Raw genomic sequence first — 26,718 nt, 5'->3', positions numbered from 1 at the left:
TCTACAGAGGCTATGGTAGCATTTTGATATGTGTTTCAGACATTTTCTCCCTGCGATTCTTCCCAGTCATGGGGGAACCTCAGAGATGATAAGCGATGTGTGCATAAGGAGATCTATATTGGGATTTTTGTCTGCCAAAGCATATGCTATTCAGGTTTGCCTTTGTGACTTGGAATCTATGCGGGGATTGGGGATTATGTTCCCTATCTGAGTTTGCAGTTTTGCTTATATGGTGTCAGAGAGGTTAGCAACGAGCTTCTGGATTTGACCTGGATAGTAATCCTCTTTAGGCTGTCCTGACTCTCACTAACATTATACTGAGGCAAATGACTAGAAGGCAGAGAATGGCCATATTCAAAAAGGCAAAGGGCAGACCACTGAGGTATGATGCAAAGTTATTCAGCAAGATGGTCCCCTCTGAAGGGCAGGAGTGGAAGGAAGTTGCAAGCTACAGTGAAGGGAATGGCTGTACAGCCGTCTCACATAATGTCTGGACTGAAATTGAGCAATATGTCAGTCTTAGAATGAAAGTACAGAGATAAATAGATAGGATTCTGCAATGATTGTCAGAAGCATTCACTGTTACAAGGCGTTTATACTGTTACAGGAATCTGTAGTCTTTGTATCTTTGTGGGCATGCAATGCCCATGTCTGCCTCATGTAATCTGAGAATGACAGGATGGATCACTTGATGATTACCTGTTCTGTTCATTCCTTCTGAAGCACCTGGCATTGGCCACTGTCGGAAGACAGGATACTGGGCTAGGTGGACCATTGGTCTGACCTAGTATGGCCATTCTTATGTTCCTATGAGAACACTAACCAAACTTCTTTTCCTGTAACCACTGTCTCAATAAACTGTTGAATTTTTGCACAAATTAATATTTTCCTTATTTGAATATACTTGTGGAGGGGACTTGGGTACAGGGCATGCTGCCAGCCACCATTTCGACCTGGCAAAACAGCTTTTGGTTTGGTTTTTGGCAGTGGAGTTATCTGGGTAGAACAGATGTGGCGAAGGGCCAGGAACAGAGGTAGATGGGCATATGCTCTCCATGGCATGGGCTTGAAACAGGTCAATAATTTGAGCTTTAGTGTGACATTGGCCAATTGCCCGGCCAAGGCAGCTGACATTTTCAAAATGGGGGGGAAGGGAGCCGAACAGACAGTGGCAGCAGAAGAAGGGAAGGCAGGGGCTGGAGACTTGTAAAGGCTGACTCACATCAGCCTAAAATAGCTGTGGCCATAGGGCACCCAGAACAGAAGCTAGCACAGCATGACAGCAAAGTAATAATAAATTGTAAAGATGGATGCTTATATGCTGAGATTTCCTTGAGAGGATCTGTTTGTTCAATCCCAGCTTAGGTTTCTGGTTGGGAACTGGGCTTGGTTGCTGCTCAGCAGGAATTGGGCTCACCTTCTGCGTGGCCAGCAACAGAGTCCTGAGTCCCAAAGAGATCTTGGTTTTCAGAGCACGGCTCTTCACTGGCTTCTTCGTGCTCATCCTCTGATGAGTCTTGATGTTTGTCCATGGGCGTGATAGGGACAGAGCAGGCATCAGGGTCCACAACCTTCCTGGGTTGGGCGGTTGTGTAATTGATCAAAATCCTGTCCAGCTCTTCAAAAAATGGAGAGGTCACATTTCCACTCCTGGTCTTTTTCCTGTCATCTCTGGCTTGAATGCGAGTCCTGAGCTGTTCGTTCTTTTTCCTGAGCTGTTTGTTATCCCAGTTATGGTCCCCCATGGACGTCTGCCTAGCAATGTCCCCCAGAAGTTCTTTGTTCCATGGGCTGGCCACAAGAGTTTCCTGTACTGATGCTTTTTCCCAGATGGCAGTGAGATCCAGGGCCTCAAAATGGCTGCAAGCAGCTGCTCAAGGCATGGCTTCTGGAGTAACACCACAGCAGTGAGCAAATGGGCAAATGATGGCACCAGGCCCATTTTTAAATAGAGATGGGGACATCTGGTCATCTTGACACCAGAGCACTGGAGGCCACACCAGTAATCAGGCGCGGCAGGTCAGCCATTGCTTGGAGAACCGTGTGTAGCCGCTGGAGGACTGCCAAAGTAGTGCGCAACAGTTTTCTGTGCACATGAACAGTCGACCAAACTAACTTAAATAACGCAGCATGTGAGTCCTCAAAATGTAGTGCACAAAACCAAAAAAATCAATTGAGATTTCCTACAGTAACATTAACTCAGGCACATTAAAGATTATAGGTGAAATTCATTGCTGTTGTAACTTTATTAAAGTCAGTGGAGTTACACCAGGGATTAATGTGATCATGTACATATAGATAGCAAGTTATTGAAAGGTATGATTTATAATATACAGCATAGGCGGTCATCCAAAATTCTGCACATGCACAATGTGACCGTTAGTGTTCCCACGGTGACTATATCTTTTGAATTGACGCGTGTGTGTGTGTGTGTGTGTGTGTGTGTGTGCGTGCGTGTGTATATTTAATTCCTTTAAACGTAACTGTGCCTTACCCTCAACTTTTGTATTGACTTACAGGTGTAGTTGTACATATGGAATGCTCTGTACAGTTGAAAGTCTGTACCATATCTGAAATCAGATACTACATTACAGTGCTTTATGGTGTTACTTTAAGTGGAATGTAGACTCACCACTGGTTCTGATTTGACTTGTTTAGCCCTAGTTGAGGCAGATGTGGAAGTTAGGGGTAGACTATCTGAATTATGTGTGAGGGGCTGGGAGGGTTTAAGTCACCAAAATTACATCAAAGAAACGAGTGAATGAAGAAGACTCTTTATTTTTCAGCACAGTTTAATTCCCCCCAATCCACCCCAGTTCTAGCCATAGTTCACTAGAGACTAAGAAAGAACCAGGACAGAGCAGGATCTGTTTGGTTATGTGGTCTGCGCCAGCTAGTATCCTGCTAAGAGGCCTTCAGAAGATTGACAACTGTGAGTAAAACTAAGTGAAGAGCTGGAGCAGCAAGAGCTGTACAGTAGTAGCAAAGGAACAGTAAAGTGATTCCCGTGTGAATCATCTCCTTGTAGCTGCAAGTTCTTGGCAGCAGTTCATAAGACGGCCTAAATAATGTGTTTGTGTTCTACAAGCAGTTCAAAGCTATTGAGCTAAGTAGTTGCTGAGGCCGTATGTTTAACAAATTTGTCAATCAGCTCAGGGAAGTATAAGTAAATGGGGCTTTATTACAAAAGGTTTATTGCTCTTTGCAACTGTGTGGGAGTTTACATAATTTTCTAAGCGCCCTTTTATCTCTAAGTACAGCAATGATTAGAATTTACTTCTGGAGTGCAGTAAGTTTGGAAGTGATCATGATGTAAATGTAGGCCATGAACATTTGTTCAGTGGCTAGGAATGTTCTTAAACTCTGTCCTAAGAGCCAGTAAACAAATCATGTTTTTTTGGCCTTATGGCGTTGTTTGCAAAGGGTGGGGGGAAGGGGAACATGCAGCCTTTAGAAGCAGGGCTACTTCTTTGCCTTTCCTGCTGCATCTTTCCAGCTCTCTGATGGTCTTTTTAGACTTGCAACGAGATAGAATCTAGCAGTCCAAGTTGTAGCTCAGCCCTGTAAGATGCTGAGAAGTCTGACCGTGATCCTACCAAGCACTTAAGCATGTGCTTGACTTTAAGCATTCAGGCACTTCTGCTGAAGTTAATGGGGTGCTCAGATCCTTAAAGCTAAGCTTCTGCTTAAGTGCTTTGCTGGAACACAGTCAAGCTCTGAAGGTGGACATCAGTGCATCTTGCTGCTACATTGGCTATAGTAGAAAATGCCTAATGAATGAATGTTTTGTCATTATGGAGTGACAGCTGTTGCACAGTTAAGGTAGCAACTCATTTTCCATTATAAGCCTGATTTTATTTGTTTGTTTGTTTATGCCTCCTTTTCTCCATACCTTATGACATATTGGCCTGAAACTTGCTTTGGTAGTGACACCCTGAGAAAATCAAACGGCTGTATGTTATCCATTCTTCCAAAAAGGTTCATCTCTGCAGTGGCCACAAAAACTAGAACAACTTTTTCATAAATATACAGTACTTGTGCCTTCTTTAAGGTCGTACATACTCTCTAGGAAACAAAATGGGGTACAATGTACAGAAAGCAATCGTTTCTCATATGCTGCTGTGGAGATGGTCTGGGGAACCCACCAGGGACGAGAGCTAATGTAGAGACACAAGACCTCCTGCACATCCCTGGGATCTGCCAGGTTTACCATGCTGCATTTTCTGTGGCAGGAACAAACCTTGCCTCTGCAAGGGAACAACATGGGTCAGAGCTAGCAATATAGTATTGCCAATCCCAGGTGTTCCAAAATCATGAATCAGGACCTAAAGAATTTAGCAGATTGGCTTAAAAATCAATCATGAGATTTTTAAAACTAATTCATTGGTTGGGGTTTTTTTTTTTTCTTTTTTCTTCCTGTTTGTGTCATGGTTTTTGATCCTTGCAATTTTATTGCAAGTCTTGCAATTTTTTTTTAACTCCCCAGCTCCTGGAGTCATGAGAATCTCAGCTGTCATTTAGTTCTGTGTGAACAGTGTCTAGTACAGGGGGGTCCTGATCCAGGATTAGGGCTCCTGGGTGCTACAGTAATACAAACAATAAATAAACAATAATAATAAAAAGCAAAAAATTATAATTTTAAAAATCTTGACTTTTAAGCCAATGTTGTAATTTCTGAGGGGCTTACCCACACGAGTTTTGAATTCTTGAGGTTGGCAATACCACAATCATGACAGCTAGTGATGATTTTTTTAAATGAAAGCTGAGAGTCTCACATGATCACATGATTCCAGGAACTGGAGCTTTTTAAGAGTCATGATAAAATTACAAGTGTGAGCAACACATTGAATATACACAAATCTGATGAGCCAGTTAAATGAAATTATAGCACTTTGTATTAAAAGAGAAAAGGTCAGTGTGGTGATGAAGCATCCGTCGCTTTTTCTTATGAGACCACAAGTATATCAGTTATAGAACTGATGTTCTGTGGTGCACATTTTAAGTACTATGCCTGCAAGGAAAGGAAGATCAGAGGCTGGCATTAGTTCAGAGCAGAAGTTAGGGAAGTTTAGGTACTTTCACTATGAATTTTCATATTTCAAATTTTGTTTCTTTAAAGTTCAACCTTAACTTCTGAATTCCTGTGGTGTTTGGTTTGGTTAGGGGATTTTATATTAATGTGGATTTTGCTACTATTGCATACAATGTGATTCAGAAAGAAAGAACACAGTTCTTTTCTTTCCTTATTGCGTTATTTAAAATCAATTACAGCACTGAAGATAATTTCTCCATTACATTTCCTCCATGCTTAGTTATAAATTTAGTTGTTCACTGGAAAAAAAAGCTGTTAATAAAATTAAAACCTGATGCTATTGGCTAGAGGGAATAGCATTTTCTTTTCAGGCTTAAAGCTTCCCTTTCACAAATACTTCACTATACATGAATATAAGAATGGCTATAATGAGTCAGACCAGTGGTCCATCTAGCCCAGTATCCTGCATCTAGCACAGGCCACTGGCAGTTAAAAGGGAATGAACAGAACGAGTGAGCCATCCACTGTTGTCCACTTCCAGCTTCTGACAAACAGGCAAGGGACATTAAGAACATGGGGTTGCATCCTTGGCCATCTTGACGAATAGCAGTTGATGGACCTATTCTCCATGAATGTATCTAGTTCTTTTTTTAACCCTGTTATAGTTTTTGGCCTTCATAATATGCCCCAGCAATGAGATCCGCAGGCTGACTGTGCATTCTGTGAAGAAGTACTTCCTTTTGTTTGTTTTAAACCTGCTGCATAGCTAAGTCCAAAACAGACTGTGAAGAGTTACAAAGGGATCTCACAAAACTGGGTGACTGGGCAACAAAATGGCAGATGAAATTCAATGTTGATAAATGCCTCTGGAGCCTTTTTTAAAAATTGGTGTCACTTTAGTCATCTCCAGTCATCTGGTGCAAAAGCTGATTTAAATGATAGGTTACATGCCACACTTAATAGTTCTACAATCTCATATGAATTCCTTCAGAACTCTTGCGTGAATACCATCTGGTCCTGGTGACTTATTGCTATTTAATTTATCGATTTGTTCCAAAACCTCCTCTATTGACATCTCAATCTGGGAAAGTTCCTCAGATTTGTCGCATAAAAAGAATGAGCCAGGTGTGGGAATCTTCTTTGCATCTCCTGCAGTGAAGACTGAAGCAAGAAATTAATTTAGTTTCTTCACAGTGGCCTTGAGTGCGCCTTTAGTACCTCGGTTGTCCAGTGGCCCCACTGATTGTTTGACAGGCTTCCTGCTTCTTATGTACTTACTTTTTTTTTTTTTTTTTTTTTTTGCTGTTAGTTTTTGAGTGTTTGGCTAGTTGTTCTTCAGATTCTTTTTTGGCCTGCCTAATTATACTCTTATACTTGACTTGCCAGAGTTTATATTTTCCTTAGTAGAATTTGACTCGACTGGGCCACTGGATGATCGAGATACTTAAGGAGCACTCAAGGAAGATGAGGTTATTGCAGAGAAACTAAATGAATTCTTTGCATTGGTCTTCATGACTAAGGTTGTGAGGGAGATTCCCAAACCTGAGCCATTCTTCTTAGGTAACAAATCTGAAGCACTGTCCCAAATTGAGGAGATTTTGGAACAAACTGATAAATTAAACAGTAATAAATCACCAGGACCAGATAGTATCCTCCCAAGAGTTTTGAAGGAACTCAAATTTGAAATTGCAGAACTACTAACAGTGGTATGTAACCTATGATTTAAATCATCTCCTGTACCAGATCACTGCAGAATAGCTAATGTGATGCCAATTATTAAAAAGGGCTCCAGAGGTGATCCTGACAATTATAGGACCTTTAACATTGATTTTCAATGCGTTGTGGAGCACTGGGAAGGTACCAGAAGACTGGAGGAAAGCTAATGTTGTGCCAATTTTTAAAAAGAATAAATGGGATGACATGGGTAATTATAGACTTATCAGCCTGACATTGATCCTGGGCAAGATAATGGAGCATGGGACTTGATTAACCAAGAATTAAAGGAAGGTAATGTAATTAATGCAAATCAGCATGGGTTAATGGAAAATATATCCTGTCAAACTAAGTTTATATCTTTTTTTGAGGAGATTACAAGTTTGGTTGATAAAGATAACAGTGTTGATGAAATAGACTTCTCTAAGGCATTTGAATTGGTACCACATAACATTTTGATTAAATAACTAGAACAATATAAAGTTAACATGATGCACATTAAATGGATTAAAAACTGGCTAACTGATAGGTCTCAAAATGTGACTTTAAATTGAGAATCGACAGTGAGTGGGTGTGTTTTCAGCGGGGTCATGCAGGGATTGGTTCCTGGTCCTACGCTATTTAACATTTTAACTTTATCAATGACTTGGAAGAAAATATAAAATCACTGGTAAAGTTTTGAGATGACACAAAATTGAGGGAGTGGTAAATAATAAAGAGGATAGGTCACTGATTCATAATGATCTGGACTGCTTGGTAAACTGGGTGCAATCAAACGATATGTATTTTAATACAGCTAAATGTAAACTTATACATAATAGGTACAAAGAGTGTAGGCCATACTTACAGGATGGGGGACTCTATCCTGAAAAGCAGTGACTCTGCAAAAGATTTGGGGGTCATCGCGGATAATCATTTGAACATCTGCTGTGGCCAAAAGAGGCCAAAATTATGCAATTCAGGGATGCATAGACAGTGGAAATCTCGAGTAGGAGTAAAGAGGTTTTTTTACTTCTCTTTTGGCACTGGTGCGACCATTGCTGGAATACTGTATCCAGTTCTGGTCCCCCCCAATTCAAGAGGGCTGTTGATAAATTGGAGAGGGTTCAGAGAAGAGCTACGAGAATGATTAAAGGATTAGAAAACCTTCCTTATAGTGATAGACCCAAGGAGTTCCATCCTTAGCTTAACAAAGAGAAGGTTAAGGGGCGACTTGTGTGTACTCTATAAATACATATATGGGGAACAAATATTTAATAAGCGTTCTTCAGTCTAGCAGAGAAAGGTATATGATCCAGTGGCTGAAGCCTGGTAAATTCACATTGGTAATACGGTGTAAATTTTTAACAGTGAGAGTCATTAACCGTGATAACAATTTATCAAGGGTCATGATGGATCACTGACCATTTTAAAATCAAGATTTGATGTTTTTCTAAAATATCTGCTCTAGGTATTATTTTGGGGAAGTTCTTTGTTATACAGGAGGTCAGACTAGATTATCACAATAGTTCCTTCTGGCCTTGGAATCTATGAGGATTTTTTAAAATTGGAATTTTCACTATTGATTTAAAAATACCTGCCAGAATTTGACCATTGTCTGCATGCTTTTACAGAGTTAAGTTTTTACTGTTTATAATACAATGGATTCATAAAAGGTATATCTTTTGTATAGTACTATTTTGAGAAAAAGTTTCCTATGAGGAAGAGATGGTTTTATGGTTAAAATACAGGACATTGGAACCTGGAGGTCTAGGTTCTGTTCCTAGCTCTACCACTGGCTTTGTTAACTTGAGCAAATCACATCAACTTTCTGTGCATCAATTTCCCCATCTGTTAAATAAATAAATAAAAGAGGGCTATTAACTCTTGCCTCACAAAGTTATTGTGAGACATTTCATTAATGTGTGTAAAGTTATGGTAGGGCTCTTCAGGTGGAAAACACTTCAGAAATATAAAGTATGTTAGTGTAGCTACATTTATAAATGACATATCTCTGGAAAGTCTCAAACTTGGTATAGAAAGTTAGCTTTTATTTTCTGTATGTGCACATGAGGAGAAATTGGTACATTAGCCCATCACAATTTAACTTTTACTGATAGCATTTTTAACAAACAAAATTACTTTTCTTCTACACTTATGCAACAATTTTATATCCAAGTTAACTTCTTTAATGTTTAAAGTAAAAAAAAAAAAAACAAAAAACCAGTGGCAGTACTTCGGAGAAGAGCTGTGAAAGCAACATGCAGGAGTTTCATTAACCCCACCTCTCTTGTCTCTAGCTGTCAGAAACGACAGGAACAAAAAGAAGAAGGAGCCTTCAAAGCAAGAGTTTACGGAAAACTATGAAATGACAGCAGAGTTGGATGATCTCACTGAGAAAATTCGGAAAGCTCACCAGGAAACCTTCCCCTCTCTCTGCCAGTTGGGGAAATACACTACGGTAAGTGCTGTTTGTAAAGGACACGCTCATAAATGTACAAGAGTGACAGGAGTGTTAGAATGGATATGTTAAGATACTTTCAAATTTCGGTGATGCTGTGCTACGGTCTGTACTGTGTCCGCCTCCTTGGCACCCACCTCTGTAGCTGAGGTACTCTGCTCGGGAATCTCCTGAAGTGGAGGACCCATATGGACACTACTCGAAGAAGAAGGAGAGGTTACTTACTCTGTACAGTAACTGGTGTTCTTCGAGATGTGAATGCCTATGGACACTCCACTACCCGCCCTCCTTCCCCTTTGTCTCGGAGTCTTCTTGCTGGACTTTCGTGGTTGGGAAGGAATTGATGTGGCAGTGGGTCCACCCTCACATACCCTCACAATGGAGCACTAAGTTATCTAGGACACATGGACACTGCTGAAAATCTCCAGGGAAGAGTGCACAGGCATGCATGCATCCTGAAGTGGGACATGCATCTCAGAGAACGCCAGTTATTGTATAAGGTAAGGTATCTCTTTTTTAGGAAAAAAATCCAATCTTCATTCAAAAGTTGCCAGTTATGGATTGAAAGATTAAGGTCTCGAGCTAGCAAATAAATGGATTTATAGTCCCTGGAACTACTTGCATGCGTCAAGTCAAGCCTGTGCATAAGTTTTTGCAAGAAATATCTTAATTGTTAAACTCCTTCACAAGGTGACAAACTATGTTTGTGTGCCACAAGATTAGAGCTTTCTGGGTGAGGTGCTCCAAAATGGTACTGGATGGTGGCTAAAAAAAAACTTGACTAATCCCAGTCCCCGAACTGGTGTAGATTAGTTACTAAAACCAGAAGAATGTGAACATTATATTTTACATTTTAAATCACAAATAAAACAGCTTCCAAAATGCCAATCTGTAATTCAGGCTGCCCTTCCCCCAAATAGTTTATGCAGCATATACAATAATTTCTATGTAGAAAGGTTAAAAGGTAGATTTCCTTTCTCAAAGTTTTCCTGTGTGCGTATATGTGTAGTTTGTGTTGGCAAATGGATAAAAGACTGCAGCAAAAAAACATGTCAAGCTTTTCAGAAGCAATAATTAAAGATATACTAGATATGCATAAAGTCACCTTGAAAGTCATAGGAACATAGGAATTTCTGTACTAGAACTGACCTGTGCTCTATATAATCCAGTGGTTTGTCACTAACAGTGGCCAGTACCAGATGTTTCAGAGGCAGGTGCAAAATACCTTCCAGCAGGCACTTTATAAGACTAAGTATGTGTTCTCACTTGTTTGGCCATGAGATCTGAGACAGCTTAAATGGCCAAAGGGGCTGGATAGATGTTGTGATACTTGTGCTATGGAGCCAAGATCTGGGGATCCATCCTAGGTCTGTGCATGAGAAGCTCTATCCTGTAATGCTTGATCAGAATTGAAAATTTTCAATTATTCAAACCTTAATTGAGGAAAACGCCAGCATTGATGTTCACTGGCTCACTATGTTCCCCAGTCAGTATACTCTTTTTTTTTCTTTTACTACGTATGGGAGAAGTCAGGTTTAAACTCTTAGTTCCCTCTTTATAAGATCTCGAAATTAAATTGCAAGAAAGCTAGTGTAAATATTGTGATCTCAAATGCACAGAGTTGAAAAATAAGAAGAATGTAACATTTTCACAAACCTTTTACACATTTGATTTTGACAACAGCATAAAATTGTTTGCCCTGGAAAAAGCCTATACAGCTACGTGCTTCTCTGGCAGTATCTCCTTACTCCTGCTCGTGTTAGACTTAGTCAAAACAATCAATGCAGGCACGCCGTTAAATAACAGGAATCACTGGAGTGGCCAAGCACGTTCAGCTCTCCTGGGACTTGTGCACTGTGCTGTGCTGTAAGCTTGATAACAGCCAGCTGGTGACATAATTGGAAGTTCTTAACTTCAGACATCAAGATTGTGGGATTTGTGGGTGGCTTTTCAGTGAATCTCCTGTGTTAATTTCCTACCAAAAAATAGGTTGTGACTTAACTCATCTTAAACTAAATGGCATCTAAATAGACTCTCAGTTCAGTAAACATAAAGCCATTTCTGAAAGATAACTGTGGAAAACATTTCTGGGCTTAGGAAAAACCACTTTTTGTCCATGTCAGAGCTGATCATATGTCCACAGCTGGAATGTATGTCCTCAGACAGGAATGCATTCCAGAGTTTTATGCTCACAGGCTGTGTTGCAAATGAACCGTATCCATCTGATATGAATATGTTATTGTGTTAGCTTTATGTTAGGATCATACAGTAGCTCTATTGTCCTGGTGTTTTGTGTGGCTAGTGTGCTATCAAAATGTAAACAGGGGCCCCTATTTTTTGCACTGTACATTGGATGCTAAGGTATAATTATATTTTTTGTTGTTCTTGGAACAATATAAATATAGGTGCCATATATGAGAACACAGCTCATTTAGTACTGTCTGTAGTGTTGCTACCACATCCCACCCCAATCAGATGTCTCCTGGCGAGAGCCACCGCTGAGCCAAACAGCGGGCTTGACTGCCAACAGAGATTTCAGAGTCCTCGCTGGGCATGCCTCCCTGAGCTGAGTAACCTGATGAAGCTGAACCTAGTTTGACTTAGAGCTTTAAAGGGGATGATCTAGTCGTACCTCATGGGAAGCTGAGACAAGTGGTTGCTCCCCTATGCCTCCAGAGTTCTCTGTTCTGACTCCAAATCAGCAATCTGTTGGGCTGGTTTTGTAATACTTTATTGCATTCACTGACGGTTTATCTCAATGCAGAGAATGTGGCGAGCGACTGCTGCTTTGTGGTGCTTGGGTTGAATGAGAGTCTTGTTTATTTAAAAAAAAAAAAAGTACCCCCATCACCCCAAGAGAGGGTTATTTTGGCTTAATCTGGATCTTCTGGTCCTGCAGCTGGAGAAAAAGTTCACAGGCTCTGAGCCATAGATACATAAAATCTGATTGAATATCACTACTGTCTTCAGGTTCACAGACACCTTCACCATATATTTGAATTGTAGACTATTTAAATCACTGGTCTGACTATGCTCTAGTTACCAGCTTAGCGTTTTAGATGGGAATCTGTTTTATGAACTCATCATTTCTATGTCATGTATCTGCTTAAATCTTAAAGGTTAGACTCACTGGGCACTGGGTTTGGGGTTTTCCCAGCTGCTTGCCCCCGATTATGGAACTTGGGGGTTCAAAATGATCACAAACCTCACTGTTCAGAACAAAATACAATCTCACTTCTTTGACTTAGTAGTTTTATAATGCCAAAGGTTTAAAAAGTTCTTGCCTTACTGGGATGGAAGGGAGAAATGGAAGAGCCATGTACTCTAGAATTTGTAACATGCTCATGCCATCTTGAAGAGCATGGTATAAATGTTTATATAGATACATATAATATATAGGGTTTGGTAACACAGTAAGCTGTCCTTTATGAGGCACATGAAATTGAAATATGTAAATCAGAGGAGTACTAAGATATTAGAAATAAACCATCATTTAAATAAATTATGAGGCCCAAGAAAGCTAGAAGTTTATAAAGTTCTTTTCAACTTTGTTAATGGTAATAATATATTGCAGCCAGACGATTACCTTGTCATGCTTTTACTGGGGGCCTTATTCATCATTTAGTAGAAGACTGAATCTAGACATCTTGTGAAAGACCATTCTGCTACCACGTTCAGTGTGTGGATTGGTTCTGTAAACTACTTCTCAATTTAAAAAAACTAACAAGCAAAAAAACCCCAAAATGGTAGAGGTGGTTAAAAAACATATTGAAATAAAGAGTAGAACTGCTCAAACCTCATGAGCTCCAAATTCACTTACTGACCTGGACCTTTTGAAAGAGGAAACTATGCTCCATCGGTAGGATTCTTTTACATTTTTAGTAGCACTGCTTTTGGTATTTTTGTTTCTAAGAAGAGCAAAGGGCTCTAGAATCTGTAACAGCAGAAGACAGTGGGGCAAAATATCTAAGATTAAAAAAAAACACTGCAGAGGCAGGCAACACTAGGAAATCTATCCGAGCATTTGGATTGTAAGTATCAGAATATTTTTATTTATTCTTGAATTCTGCAAGAAGCAATTTATTTAGGAAACCAAGACTTTTTGTACTAGGTGTTCTAGCTTGGAGGAAATATATTTTCCCCATTTAAAAATTATTTGTGTTCTGTGAAAATATAAGTTAATTTATCCCTTCAAAAAGGTGTCCCCATCCCTAACAATTACAAAGAGGAGAAAAAGGAGTCTGCTTAAAATAATTGAAGAATAACTCTCTCCTCTTAAATTTCCCAGGTCATTTGAATTAACAGGTACATTTGCTGGGCAAGTGTAGCTCTTTTAATGATGAGAACTAGCAAGCTGTTTAAACATAATGGATTTCAAAAGTCCATCATAAATAGATCTGTTTTATTACTGTCATCCAGCTAAGAGAAAGTGCCTTAGTAATTTCTCTAGAGATGTCATACTTTATAATATAATTGAGTTAACTATGCTTCTTATCCCTTGAGACTGATATTATTTGTAATTCTACAGCTGTGTTACATCCGGCCTCAAGATAGAGGAAGAAATTAAACAAAAAATACTCTGTGGACTCCTGCTTCGAGTTGTCCCAAACAGCACTTTGCTATCTGGGAGTGTTAGGCATCCTTCTGGTATTTTGTTCTTTGCAGCAGTTCTACTTTAAAATTACATGTCTACTGTTCTGTACTGTTACAGAGATAATATATTAATAAATATATCTTAACACTGGGATTCAGCAAAGGTATGTGCTGAATTCCTTGATCACCACAGTTGCATTAGACTTAGTGCATTGCTGCTTTTGCTAAGGAGGGATAGATAGCAAGTGTCCTTGATGAAACCATAGCGGGTACCTTTAAGCCTTGTTTCATTTGTAAAGTGTGTTTTAAAGACAGTAGGGATTCCAGTACTGTGCGTATACATTGTTCTGTGTTGTTACGTGGAGATAGAGCAGATTGCAGTGGAGAAGAAAAATGATTGAAAAAATGGGATCAACTTATGGGGCAAAAATGACTATTTAATTGGATTCCATAGTATGGTTGGACTTTACCACTGATAAAGATGTCACTAAGGTGCATTAAGTATTGTTCCATCATATGTACACCAGTATGGGGAAGTACGGGAAGCACAGTCCTTAAACTTGTGCATGGATTGCTCTTGGAAAAAGCACACAAAAAACTGGCTCCAGCAAAACTTACCATGTTTGAATTTTTTTCACAGCATGGATAGAGAAGATCCCCAGGCATGGCTAATCAGAGTTTCTATTTCCAAAAGGCATTTCATTAACCCCATGTTTTATTGTTCAGCTTATACTTTGATGATGTAGAATCAGTTTTATTTTTCCATATGCAGGACTGCTGCTAAAAAATGAGACTCATGAGTGTATTCATTACCAAATAAAATGTTAAAAGGCTTTCTATTTGCAGCGTTTGGAAAATAATACATAAGCAATTTTAGATCCAATGCTTATGAATCTGGCAACGAGTATAATTAACCACCATATTATTGTGTTTTATTAACTGCCTCTTCTCTTCAGTTTGCATAATAGTTAGATTTACATTTTGTTAAGACTGCTGTGTGCATTACTTTTAATAGAAGACATGTCAAACTTCCTTTTCCCAGAAGTGTAGCATGATAAAGTAACCTTATATGATACTGATGAAGATTTTGTTCACACTTGCTGGTTTCATGCAATGTCTTTTTTCCAGATGGATACCCTATTGTAAAATGATTTCCTGCTTTAGGCTCTGCTTTGTGTAGCTCTACACTATGCCAGCTTTCTATGAACTGGATAAACTGCTTATTAAATTTAATTACAGCCTGAATGACTGCACATCTTGATCTTATTTTTCCCCCGATGTACTGTATTTCACCAAGGTCCTTGAGGATGAAATAAAATAAATCTGAAGGATGCATACACAATAACTGCAAGAAATGTTTCAAAGAACGTGACAGTGACTGTTAACCCATTACTTTTTGGTCCCTTTTGAAGGCGATTCTTTATGTTTAGAGTTATAGAGAGATTTCCTCTTGTCTTCCCTTCTATCATTAAAAAATAAAGCTGATTTTAATAACTCCTCAGGATAGATTTTAAATAGAAATGATGGGGTATTGTTTCTGTCTTTTTAAAAAGACATTAGGGACATTGAAACATAGAGATGACTATTAAAGGTATGGGCTCATGTAAATGTTACAGACTTGAGTCTCCACTCCATCGTGGATTTGGGAGTGAGGGAAGGGAGATTATCCTCCTTTTAAAATTGTGAAAATATAAACTCCATCACTTCCACATGGATCTTGCAAGGCGACATCTTAATCCAAAGTCCATCTGTGTGTTTATATATAGGCACAACTAGTGAGGAAATATGTCTTTTTAGAATGTCTCCATAATACCCCAAGTTTGATAGTCAAATACGTTGTAAAATATTGAACTCTGTTCTCTGAAATGAATGTGCAACCTTCAACATTGTGCATAGTATTTTTCTTAGTCAGAGAGAGAGCTGTAGCATTATGTAAAGAATTACTCTTCAATTCATGAGGGACAGTATCCTGAAAGAGCTGTACAACCTTCATAGAGCCACAGAGAGATCAATTAAGTAGAACAAATTTTCTAAGAGCCTAAGTATGTGAAACTGTGTTCCAAAATATTTTGCTGCTTTTTCCAGATGAGGAACCAATGTTCAAGATCCACCGTTCATTTTATTTTCAGGGGGTTCAAATGTAAATTGTCTGTCTCAATGCACTCATTATATAATGACAGAGAAGAATGATGATAGTGGCATTTGGAAATGTTTAAGTTCATTTGTATTCTGTGTACAGCTGGCCTCTGTAATCATAAGTAACAGAAACATTCAAAGAATTTTTAGGAGACTAATCCAAGTTTAAAAACAGCAGCATCACAACAGCAAACTTCGCAGAAAATGCCTGGAATGCTAATTGAAAGCACTTCTAGCAGGAATACTCGGTTATTACTTTACTAGCAAATCGGTTACTTCACTGAACAGGAGACTGTTGATTTATGATATCTTCTCTTCTTTCCAGAACTCTAGTGCAGACCATCGGGTTCGACTGGACCTTGGGCTTTGGGACAAATTCAGTGAACTTGCTACAAAGTGCATTATTAAAATAGTGGAATTTGCAAAACGATTGCCTGGCTTTACAAGTTTGACCATTGCAGACCAGATCACTCTGCTTAAAGCAGCCTGCCTGGACATCTTGGTATGTATCTGTACCTTACAGTCTATTGTTGCATTACAGATGTATTTTATGCTGCACAGTTTTGCAGAAGGCATTAGTGAGATAGAGCCAGGTTCTGTGCCAGGTCTACTGGTTCAAATGAATCAATGGGATAGTCTAATGTAACTGAGAGCAGACATTAGTGTGCACATACAGATATATTACTTAGGATGATCCTACCCTTCTAAAAACATCTGTCACCAGTAACGTGGCAATGAATACACGGGAGAAGAGAAGGGAAAATAAAGGTTACCCTTTCAAATGACATGGAATCTGTCCTTAGGCTCTGTTGATTTTAGCATGGCTTCACGAAGAGCAGAATTTGACCCTATGTATCTACTAGAATGTGTTCAAGTTGTGGTGAAAAAAATTTGTTGCCTCCCTGTTATCATTGTGAAAGTGAGATTTTATTTTCAACACTATAATGATGGCTCTGCGTAGAGGATGCCTAGAAAGACACCAGTTCACTGTATAATAGCCTTGGGATGGCTTGTGTCTCTGATGTCATGGATTGAAAGAGTACAATGATGATGAATCTTTAGACCAAGATTTTCCCAAGTTGTCATGATGGAATCTGCTGAACCTAGAGGTGGAGGCAGGTGCAGCGCCAACCCTTAAAAGAACAATATGTCAGGAATGGCCAAACTTATTAACCCCCAAAACCCTCCTCCCCGCAGAGCAGAATCCTTTAGCCCCACCACCCTGCCGCAGGGCAGAAGCTGTGAGCTCCCCACTCCATCTGGCAGGCAGAGAATGGGAGGTGGGATGGGGGCTCCGCGAGCTGCACTTTAACTATAAAACACCAAGTTTAATTTAAAAATCAAATGGGAGGGAGTATATTCGAGAGCAGGGAACTGGGCCAATAGAACTTCGGGGTTTGACTCCTGATTCTGCAATCGATTTTCACTTTGTCAGTTTGGGCAAGTCACTTAACTTTCCCCTGCCTCAGTTTCCCCAACTGACAAAGGAGGGCGGGAGTAACAACAATGACCTACTATTCCTCAACAGAGTGCATGAGGATGAATTATTAATTTGCAAAGAGTGCTCAGAGACTCTGAGATGAAAGGTGCTCTAGAAATGCAAATGAACTATTGTTAATCACTATTGTAATTTATAATAAAACTGAAATTGTGCTAAGAGCAAAATGTGTTGGGGGGGGGAGAAAATTGATCGTCTTGTCTGGTTTTCTGACGAGCAGAACTATTCTTGTCTTTAGTAAACCCCAACGTGTATGCAATTCCTGAGTGGGCCAGATAAGCCCTCTGGTGGATGGCTGTACTGTGTGTATTTTGCTTGGCTCCGCCAGGAGTTTATTCTAGAGAATTTTCAGTTAAAGTAATTAATCACTGAATCCCTAAAAATGCACAACTTCAAACAAAATCATATTAAGGAGAATAGTAACTGCTCTGACCCTTTCTTCTTGTTTTGTCAAAAGCTGTTTTGAAGGATCTCTTATAGGTGACACTGATATATGAGAGAGACAGAGAGAGAGGGAGAGAGATTATTCTCTGGCCCAGAAAAAAGGGAAAGTTGAGGTTTCCCTACAGTTTCCAAGATTCACCTCTCATTGGCCCCTGGCTTATAGGCTTTCATTCATACTGGACTGTCTCATCATTATTGTGTGTGGTCTCTCCACAAGGCAGAACCATTTATTACCAATTGCATGCCTGTCATTGTTAGCACTGTTATGATAAGACCCAGTTAAGTTCTTCTTACACCAGAAGGCATACAGTAATTTATAAAGTATGACATGTCTCAAGCGCATTCTGCCTGAGTTATGGGAAGAGAATTGATTTATAATTGAAGTAACAAATGGTTAATACATTGCTGCAGAAAGGTCTAGAGAGAATATACGTATCTTAATTCTTCACCCCTAAACTTTAGCTCTTTAGCGGCTTCCCTTCTATTTGGGGCCTGTCCTTCTATAGGAATGCTCATCAGCTGCCAGTCGCAATCATTTGTAATTCTGATTGGTTAAGGTCCAAATGTTAACTCCTCCTCAGCACTGAATGCTGGCTTAGTTCTGAGGATATGCTCTGTTTCTATTTTGTGTGCCTCTCTTACAGCTATACTAGTTGCACTGTATATTCCTTAACTGTAGGTTACTAAAATTTTAAAAAATCTGAGGTGAAGACTTCGTAGCTGGTATTTTATCTTAAATTTTCAAATACCCCTAGCCTATGTTCAAAGTGACTGAGTGAAAATTTACTTGGTAGATTTTACAAAAACATCAGCGATCTTTATCTTAGTAGTAACAAAATGATGGATGTTTAACTCTGCAAGTACTTAGCAAAGGCTGATTCTTGGGGAAGTGATTCACCAGATCACAGGAAACATGGCAACCTTCAAGCTACACTTCAGAAGTTTATCAAAGCATGTGCCTCCCAAAGTGTGGCCCTCCCAATTATCTGCCCACCTTTTCTCTACTCCCCTTAAAAGGGGAAAGAGAAAAAAGTGAACGTTACAGCAAAAAAACTTAAATTACTAACAAAGGACAAAAATCTGAAGTTTGTCAAAAATAAATTCAGGCTTCTATATAGTGGAGAGCCTTAAGTTTTTCCTTTGACATTTATGCAGGTTTTATGTGACCATTTTATGTTCCGCTTAAAAAGAAAAGAAGATAATTACCATAACAACCACTGAATCATATACTGTCTGTGAAATGCCCAGCACATCCGTTAAACCTGCACTACCTGTATCTAATCTGAATAAGAATGCAATTCCGTGTCTTTATTTAAGTTAAATATCAGTAATTTTAGCAATGTATTAATAATGCATGTTTTTTTCTTTTGGTAATCTATTTCCCATCATTATAAGGGGGTATTTCAAATCCTTTATTTGGTTTTACATTTGTACACAGAATGCACACTATCTACACAAATGCAGCACACATCTGCACATTGTTTACACACCACACACACTGCATGAACATTGTGCTTCCATGTATACACCATGCAGTGCCGAGCATTACTGAGATATCATAATGCGCACACACTGAATATACACTGCACATGTATTGCTCCTTTGTACACATACACATTCACAGTTATTTCTTTCCTTGTTTTGTGAGCGGTGGGAAATGAATCACATTGGTGGTCTAAGGGAATGGCGCAGGCTGAGGGCAGCTGGAGGACATGCCTGATGCGTCAGTTCCTTTCACGACACCATTTTTGTTTCTGCCTTGGGAACTCAGCAAATGGTGTCCACTGTTATTTGTCTAATGTGGACATAGGATGAGATCATGTTTTCACATCTGGAATATACCTGCATTCTAATGGGGGGAAATATAGCTTTGAAGTATATGCACTAACCTTGTCAGCTAAAACAAAGGTTTTGTAGGGTGCACAACACAAACTCAGATCCAATAAGAAAAAATTTCAGGTGTTCTGATTGATGATTTCCTTCTCTTTGCCATGTCTAAAAGCTACTCCTCCATACTTGTATTCCTCCACTTTCTGCTGCTTTTGACACTATGGACCATCCACTTGGTCTCTTCATGGGGTTTCTGTGGTTTGTATATTTCCTGCTCTTATCCTACCTTCCCAGCTGCTCTTTCCCAGTTGCGTTTGGTGGATTCTTCTCTTTCTCCATCCCCCTGTCTCGGTTGGGGTTCCGCTAGCAGTCTGTCCCGGGACCACTTCTTTTTTGCCTCTTCACTTGTCTTCCTGGTGACTCTCCCTTCCTCTCCCATGAGTTTCCATTCTCACCTCCCTGTTAAGGAGTCTCGAATCTGTTGTTATTTATGTGTGGACTGTGTGTATCTCATTCAGTCTCTCGCTCCCTGCCATATCTTTCTGTCTTTCCCATATCACTTCTTGGATTCCACGCTGCTTCCACAGATTAAACCTATCAAAAATCTACCCTCACAACTTTCTGCCTGATGTTTCCCCAGTCTTGGGGAATGGGCTACTTTTTTGCTCCTCTCTGTACAGGTAGGCTGACTGACTCCAGGACAGTCGCTTGTCTGGAGCAGCCTGCCCTAAACACTCCAGTCTTCCTTCTACATTCAATCCAGCAGGATGTGATGGTCTTTTTCCTGCACCAATGGTGGTGTGCTCTCCCAAGAGAAACAGAAAAGTATTACCTTGTGTACTCTCACATTCTGACACACACCCTCATATAGATTCAAATAGTCACGTGTGTTGATACGTACAGTAGTAATGAGCCAGGGAGTCCTTCCCAGGCAGCTCCACCTCTGGACAGACAAGGATGCGCTGCCTGGGCATACGGAAGTTTCCTTGAAGTTTCTGCTGTTTACTAAACTCTACATGAGCTTTGCTCCTGGAGAGCTTATGAACTCTGCAGGAGTATTCGCCCGGCTGCTTTTTGGTTTATCTGGGTATATATACCCTCCAGGCCTCAAGAGCCATGGATTCTGGGACACACAAGATCTGAGAAGCCTGCAGAGCTTTTAAACTGCAGGGCCAGAAGGATGTCTGGCCCTGTAAAAAAGGCCCATCAGTTCTGTGGAGTGCAGGGTTAGTCTGGATAGTCTTGTAAAGTGGGGCACCTCTCTCCACAATGGAATTTCATCCACCACCCTATTCTGGTAAATAGGAGATGCTGTCATTTCTCAGCTTTGGGTCACTAGACAGGAGGAGAGTGGAAGAAGTAGGCTCACAACCTGCACTGTCCTGCTAGTGTTATTCCTCTTCACGTGGGCTTGGGAGCACCTTCTTTCCCAACCCTCCACTGATTCTTGTTTTGAGGCAGGCTGGGAGCTCCTGCCATTCTTTGCATACACAAAGGAAAAGGGGTTTCCTAGTCCATCACCAGTGATGCCTTTCCTTGTGGCCACTGCTGCCTCCATGCTGGGTGGACCAGGAAGGATGGGGACCCTAGCTCGATTCTGATTTTTTTTCCTCTCTGGTCTGGTTCCACTCTTTAGGATACCCTACCACAGTCACCAACTGAGTAGCTGGGCCTCTGTTGGACCCTCACCACCAGCCCTAAAGTAGTAAACCCTGTGGGGATGCTGTGGTCCCTTTCCTGTGGAGATCCCTGCACAAGTAGCAGATGTAGGTGGTGCCACTAGGAATGGAGCTGTGGAGGTGAGGGGCCCCATGTTTTTTTACATGCCTAAGGTATGTAAAAAATGCCCAGATTGCCTTAGTTCAACCCTGCTAACATGAATCATGCCCAGGGATTCTGTAGAGTTTATAAACTATTAGAGGCCTTGTGGGCTTTGTACACTAACTGACTACCACTGTGGACTCTTAAAATCCCTTATGCCCTAGCAATTAGACTGTGGCTATGAACTTCATAAACTCCATCCAGTGTGGGATGTGGAATTCTCATAAACCCAGAAACACTGTTTAAAAAAGCGAAAACAGTATTTCTAAAAGAAAGTCAGAACTGCCTTTATACATCTTCTTAAAAGAGACCATTTTATAGCAGTGATGGCTTTGTAAATGTGGCTTTCTGGATGCATTCCTTCTCCTTTTGTGTAACATGGTTTTTTGCTATTTGTTTTTCCCTCATGAGGAATCCAGAGATTTTAAGATAAAAATATTCCTTAAAACAAAGGATGCTTTACTCATGGATAAGAACTTTATTTATGGCTGCAATTGGCATTTAGCTGCAGTGTGACAATTAAAACACTTGGCTTCATTCCGGAATCTGAACAATATTAAAGATGTTAGGGGAGGATGTTTCTAGACAGTGGTTTAGTTTAAAACAGAAATATCACTGTATTCGCCTTTCAAAGTACTGACATTCCCCATATGTTCTGCAATGAATCTAAGCTTCATATTTACATGCCCAGGAGTTTGCTGAGGAAAGGGCTTAGTGATGATTATGTAAGGCCCATGAGGTATGGGCGATTGTGTTTTTCAGTTCTGCATGACGGGCACCAGTACTACACAGTTCAGGATGTTTTAAATGACCTATCCCATAGTTTAATCACATGGTGTTGTGGAAGGAGCTACTGGAAAATAATCTGGGAACTGATTGCTCCAGTCAGATTCAGGTGCATTGCAGAAGAGATGTGTCCAAACTTCAGCTGTGCCAGTGTTTTAGTTGCCACTTCTCTATCACTTGGTCCACAGCACAGCCTCCATGGCTAGGCCATTCTGGCAAAAAATGGATGCATCATTGCCTACTAGTGCAGCTCCCTGGTACCTATGAATTGGAAAGTGTAGTGTAGACGGCATTCAGGTATTTTTAGTACCGTGTCATCTAACCCCACTCTGAGACCCACCTGTGTGCGTTATTGAAGGAAGAATGGGAAGGGGGTGAATGTACTAGAATAAAGGGCTCTGCACTTGGGCTATGGCTTATCTTTGCAAGTTATATTGCATCTTTAAATTCAAAAGAACTGAGAATTGCCACTCAGAAAGCTGGAAATCTGACTGCCATTGACTACTGCCATATTGAGATACGATTATGTGGTTGTGGTTTTCCTATGGAAGGAGTTACAGCCGGATAGGTTTTACCAAAGTAAGCTTAAGTGTTCCCAAATAGCACCAGCAGGGGAGTACACTAGATAACTCTGATAGGTTTTCTCCAGCCCTGAGTTCCATGATAGAAAGAGCAAAGCAAATCACACTGTTCACAAGAAACAGCATGCACTGCTAAGCAGTAGGCAAATTTGTTTTCTCTACAGTCTATGGGGTTAACCTGTATTGATATCCATGCTTCTTTGGCAGTTCATCTGATCTCTTCTTTTAATTACAATTTTCGTTAAATGATTTCAGAAAACAAATCATTGACAAAAAACCTGTGAGAAACTGTAGGGAGCTATGGGAAACAGGGACCCAGTCTCTGAAGTGCAAAACATGGTATTATAAGTTCCTGGTCAATGAAAGTGGAAAACATGCTTTGCCCACCTTGCTTATTGACAATATACCCGTGTAGAATGTTAGTATCTGCTAATAATCCTGAAATATACAGTGGGCTACTATCCATTCTTCTGTAAAAGAACATCTGACCCTACCCAACACTGTCTTAAACAAGAACATTTACCCTGGAGGGAGCTTGTGGGTAGCCAAGTGTTAGAAGAGCCATGAATTAATCAGAACGGTTCATGTTGCAAACAGATATTTGCCGTTACACCTCTTTTGATGATTGATTAAAAAGGAATTGTGAGAGCATATTCTAATTCAAAGAAAAATATATTTAATTCTGACACACACACACACCGCCTCAACCCAAATTCTTAATACTTTGATTTGTGCCCAGACTATGGGCTGAGATAGAAAATAGGGGAGGGACCTTGTACAGAAATATACCATATTAGGGATTTTACAGGAGGTTTAAAAAGGAAGAGAAGGCTTCCCTGTAGGTCTCTTAAATGCCATTCCCTCCTGATTCTCCTCCCCACTCATTTGACATTGTTGCCAGGCAAAGATGAAAGAACCAACCGCAGATTGGTCAGCAGCCAAGAATTTGAGGGCTTCTGAGTAAGAGCTTTTGTAGCCATGGAATAATTAAAGTTCTCTCCGTGCGAGGTTATATTTGTGTAAATCTTTTTTTTTTTTTTGGTTGAGTCTCTTAAACAAAGTAAGCTAGCTGTACAGGAAATGCATGCAGTCAAGCCCTGATAAAGTAGCATTGTGAAGGCAAAGAATATGAGTGTGAGTTTAGCCAACTAATCAATTATTATTTTGTGGGTTTTTTAAAAGTAAAACCTAAAATGTTATGAGCTGTTTTTCACCATATGTAGCCTGAATGTATGTGAATCAGTTTTACTTAGATCCTGGTGCCCATATTCTTTATTAACTCAACAACTGTATACATTAATCCAGACCATCCAGGAAATCTCTACTTATAATGGTTTTGTTTTGATTGGCGTATGAGTTCTTTCTATCTCTTAAGAAATGCCTGGCACCTACACACCTAATGCATTGCTCTTGTACTATAGAGCTACCCCTGGCAGCATTTACTCATCGAATGCAGAGCATTCTAAATGTTTTACCTGTGTAGTTATTTCCTATGATGCGTCCTCTCCATCCTACAATGGAATGTTCTATTTTCTGAAGGTCAGTCGTGGCTGGCCTTATGCGTGCGAGTAAACCTACTGAAATCTGCACTGTCTCAACTTGTAAAACAGTAAAAGATACTATTAATGGCAGGGAAATGAACCTCTTTGCCAGCCATTCAGGATTCCCAGTGTTCTGATTGCTGCACAGGACAAAGTAAAGGCGCTTCAGAACCTTGAGGAAGTCTGGATTCTGATTGGCCAGTGAACAGGTTATAACTTAAAACATGCAGAAAATATTATAATAAAAGAAGAAAAAGTTGGGCCAGCACTACAGACAGTTTGCAGTGCAACATGCTGCCAGGTAGGGGATCAAACTCTGTCACAAGCTCGGAAGTGAGTTCCCAGGCTGGCAAAGGAAAGGAGCGCTCATACAAGTAGTAAACTCAGCCACTGGGGGATGGAGAACTTTGTTTTGATCTCTAGGGATCATTCTACCAACTCAAGGAGTGGGCACTGGTGTGCCTTCAAAACCAGGAAGGGTCACCATGACAGAAGATCTTTGAGGGTAAGTGATGTGAAAGGGGGAAACTGGGATAATTTTAGTCTCTGAGGGGCTGTCTCCTTGCACCCCAAGAGAAAAATGAAACATAGCAACAGGTTCAGATCCTTGCCCCATTAAAGTCAGAGGCAAAAATCCCACTGACTTGAAATGGTGGCAGGAGCAAGCGTAATGCGTGTCTATAGCAAAGCTTTCTGGGAATGTAGAGCTATTTAGATGAACAAAAGATAAAAATCACATCATTGATGGGGCAACGTAAACAACATGTCACTGTATCATCATGACTTTTCACTAAAGTGACCGCCCAAAACTAGAATGTTCTCAAATGTCAGCACCATACTCAGTTGCATATTGTCAGGAAATAGTAACGAAATGCAGTATTTGTTGTAAGCGAAAAGTGCTTTTACGCTTCAAAAGAACTATTACCTCTGTGCTGCCTGCTCACCTGCTAGCTATCAGGCCTGACGGTCTCCCAGGAAATGCAACGATCTAGGAGAGGTGGTAGGGAACAGAGTGATAGTGGACGAACACTTCAGTATGTGTTGGGTCTGAACTAAAAGTGTATTGTTCTGTGGTGGTGATCTGTTTGTTTGAAAAACCACAACTGTGAATTTGCCTTTGCTCCTTTACCTGTCCTGCCACTCCCATTTTGGCCCTCTGCCTACTAGATCTGCTGACTCCTACATAGCTGATTGTGTACAGGTGATGCATAGTCCTGTTTGCTATCAAGTCTACCTCTGGCCCCTGCAGTTCCATTAGATTCTGTTACCTCTCTGATGCACACACAGAGGACACAGGCTCAGGAAAGTTTTTGTCTTTCCTCATTCATAATATTTTTGAGAATTTACCTGGAATTGGAGCACTGTTGTACAAAACTGATCCAACAAAACACTCAAGTGTGTGGAAGCCCAAACAGAAACTGGTGTGGTGTGACGGATGGGACCAAGGACTGTATGGTAGGGGCCAGAGTTACAAGGAAACAGCACCTTACATTTAGCCTGGTAGTGAGTGGGTACTAAAGGTTTGTTGTATATCCATCAGGATAATGTTAATGACTTACACAACCCTTGGGAATCAAAGTCTTGTGATCGTTTTGAGTGAATGGGAATTAATTGGAGAATTTGACTGGCCTAGAAAATTGCCAACTTCTACTTTAAACATTTAGCAGAGTGAAAACTGGGCATTTTCATTTTGTCTCCATGTACTTTGTAATAATTAATTTTGGTAGTAATAGCACAAAGCTGTTAACTTCATGTAATAAATATTTTGGAGTATGTATACTATGGCCTCATGAGTAGTTGACTTTATCACAAAAGCTAGCTGGACTCTTCATGACAAATCTTTTCCAGAATGAACACATCAAATTTCATTCTTTTTCCCTCTCCCACAGATCCTTAGAATTTGCACAAGATACACTCCAGAGCAAGACACTATGACATTTTCAGATGGCCTTACCCTAAATCGAACTCAGATGCACAATGCTGGATTTGGTCCACTAACTGATCTTGTGTTCACATTTGCCAACCAACTCCTGCCTTTGGAAATGGATGACACAGAAACAGGCCTCCTTAGTGCCATCTGCTTAATTTGTGGAGGTATTGTACAGCGTGGGCTTGGATACTTTTAAAAAAAACAAACACATTAAGATCTCTCCTTTCTTAATGCTTTACATTGATTTGCTTTTGCATGCTAACATAGATAATAGAAATTACATATTACATAGATATGTAATTTTTCTATAAGCAAGTTACATTCAGGGTTTTTCATTTGGTCAAAGTTTGTAGTCCTTACACACGTAAAATTG

General features: G+C 40.1%; 1 protein-coding gene across 13 annotated transcripts in view; it reads left to right on the top strand.

Moving 5' to 3' along the window:
• Window positions 1-26,718, top strand: part of RARB (retinoic acid receptor beta) — a 483,315-nt gene that overhangs the window by 446,583 nt on the left and 10,014 nt on the right. For all 13 annotated transcript variants that reach the window (XM_067561902.1, XM_067561899.1, XM_067561898.1 and 10 more), the window contains 3 exons: window positions 9,025-9,185; window positions 16,240-16,416; window positions 26,305-26,509. In XM_067561902.1, coding sequence (XP_067418003.1) covers window positions 9,025-9,185; window positions 16,240-16,416; window positions 26,305-26,509 — 543 coding nt within the window. The remainder of the gene's footprint in view (window positions 1-9,024; window positions 9,186-16,239; window positions 16,417-26,304; window positions 26,510-26,718) is intronic.

This window comes from Emydura macquarii, unplaced genomic scaffold, assembly GCF_026122565.2.
Source record: "Emydura macquarii macquarii isolate MOO-44397 ecotype Brisbane River unplaced genomic scaffold, CSIRO-AGI_Emac_v2 contig_2422, whole genome shotgun sequence".
In the NCBI taxonomy this organism is placed as follows: Eukaryota; Metazoa; Chordata; order Testudines; family Chelidae; genus Emydura; species Emydura macquarii.
This window is presented reverse-complemented; position numbering and strand designations above follow the sequence as displayed.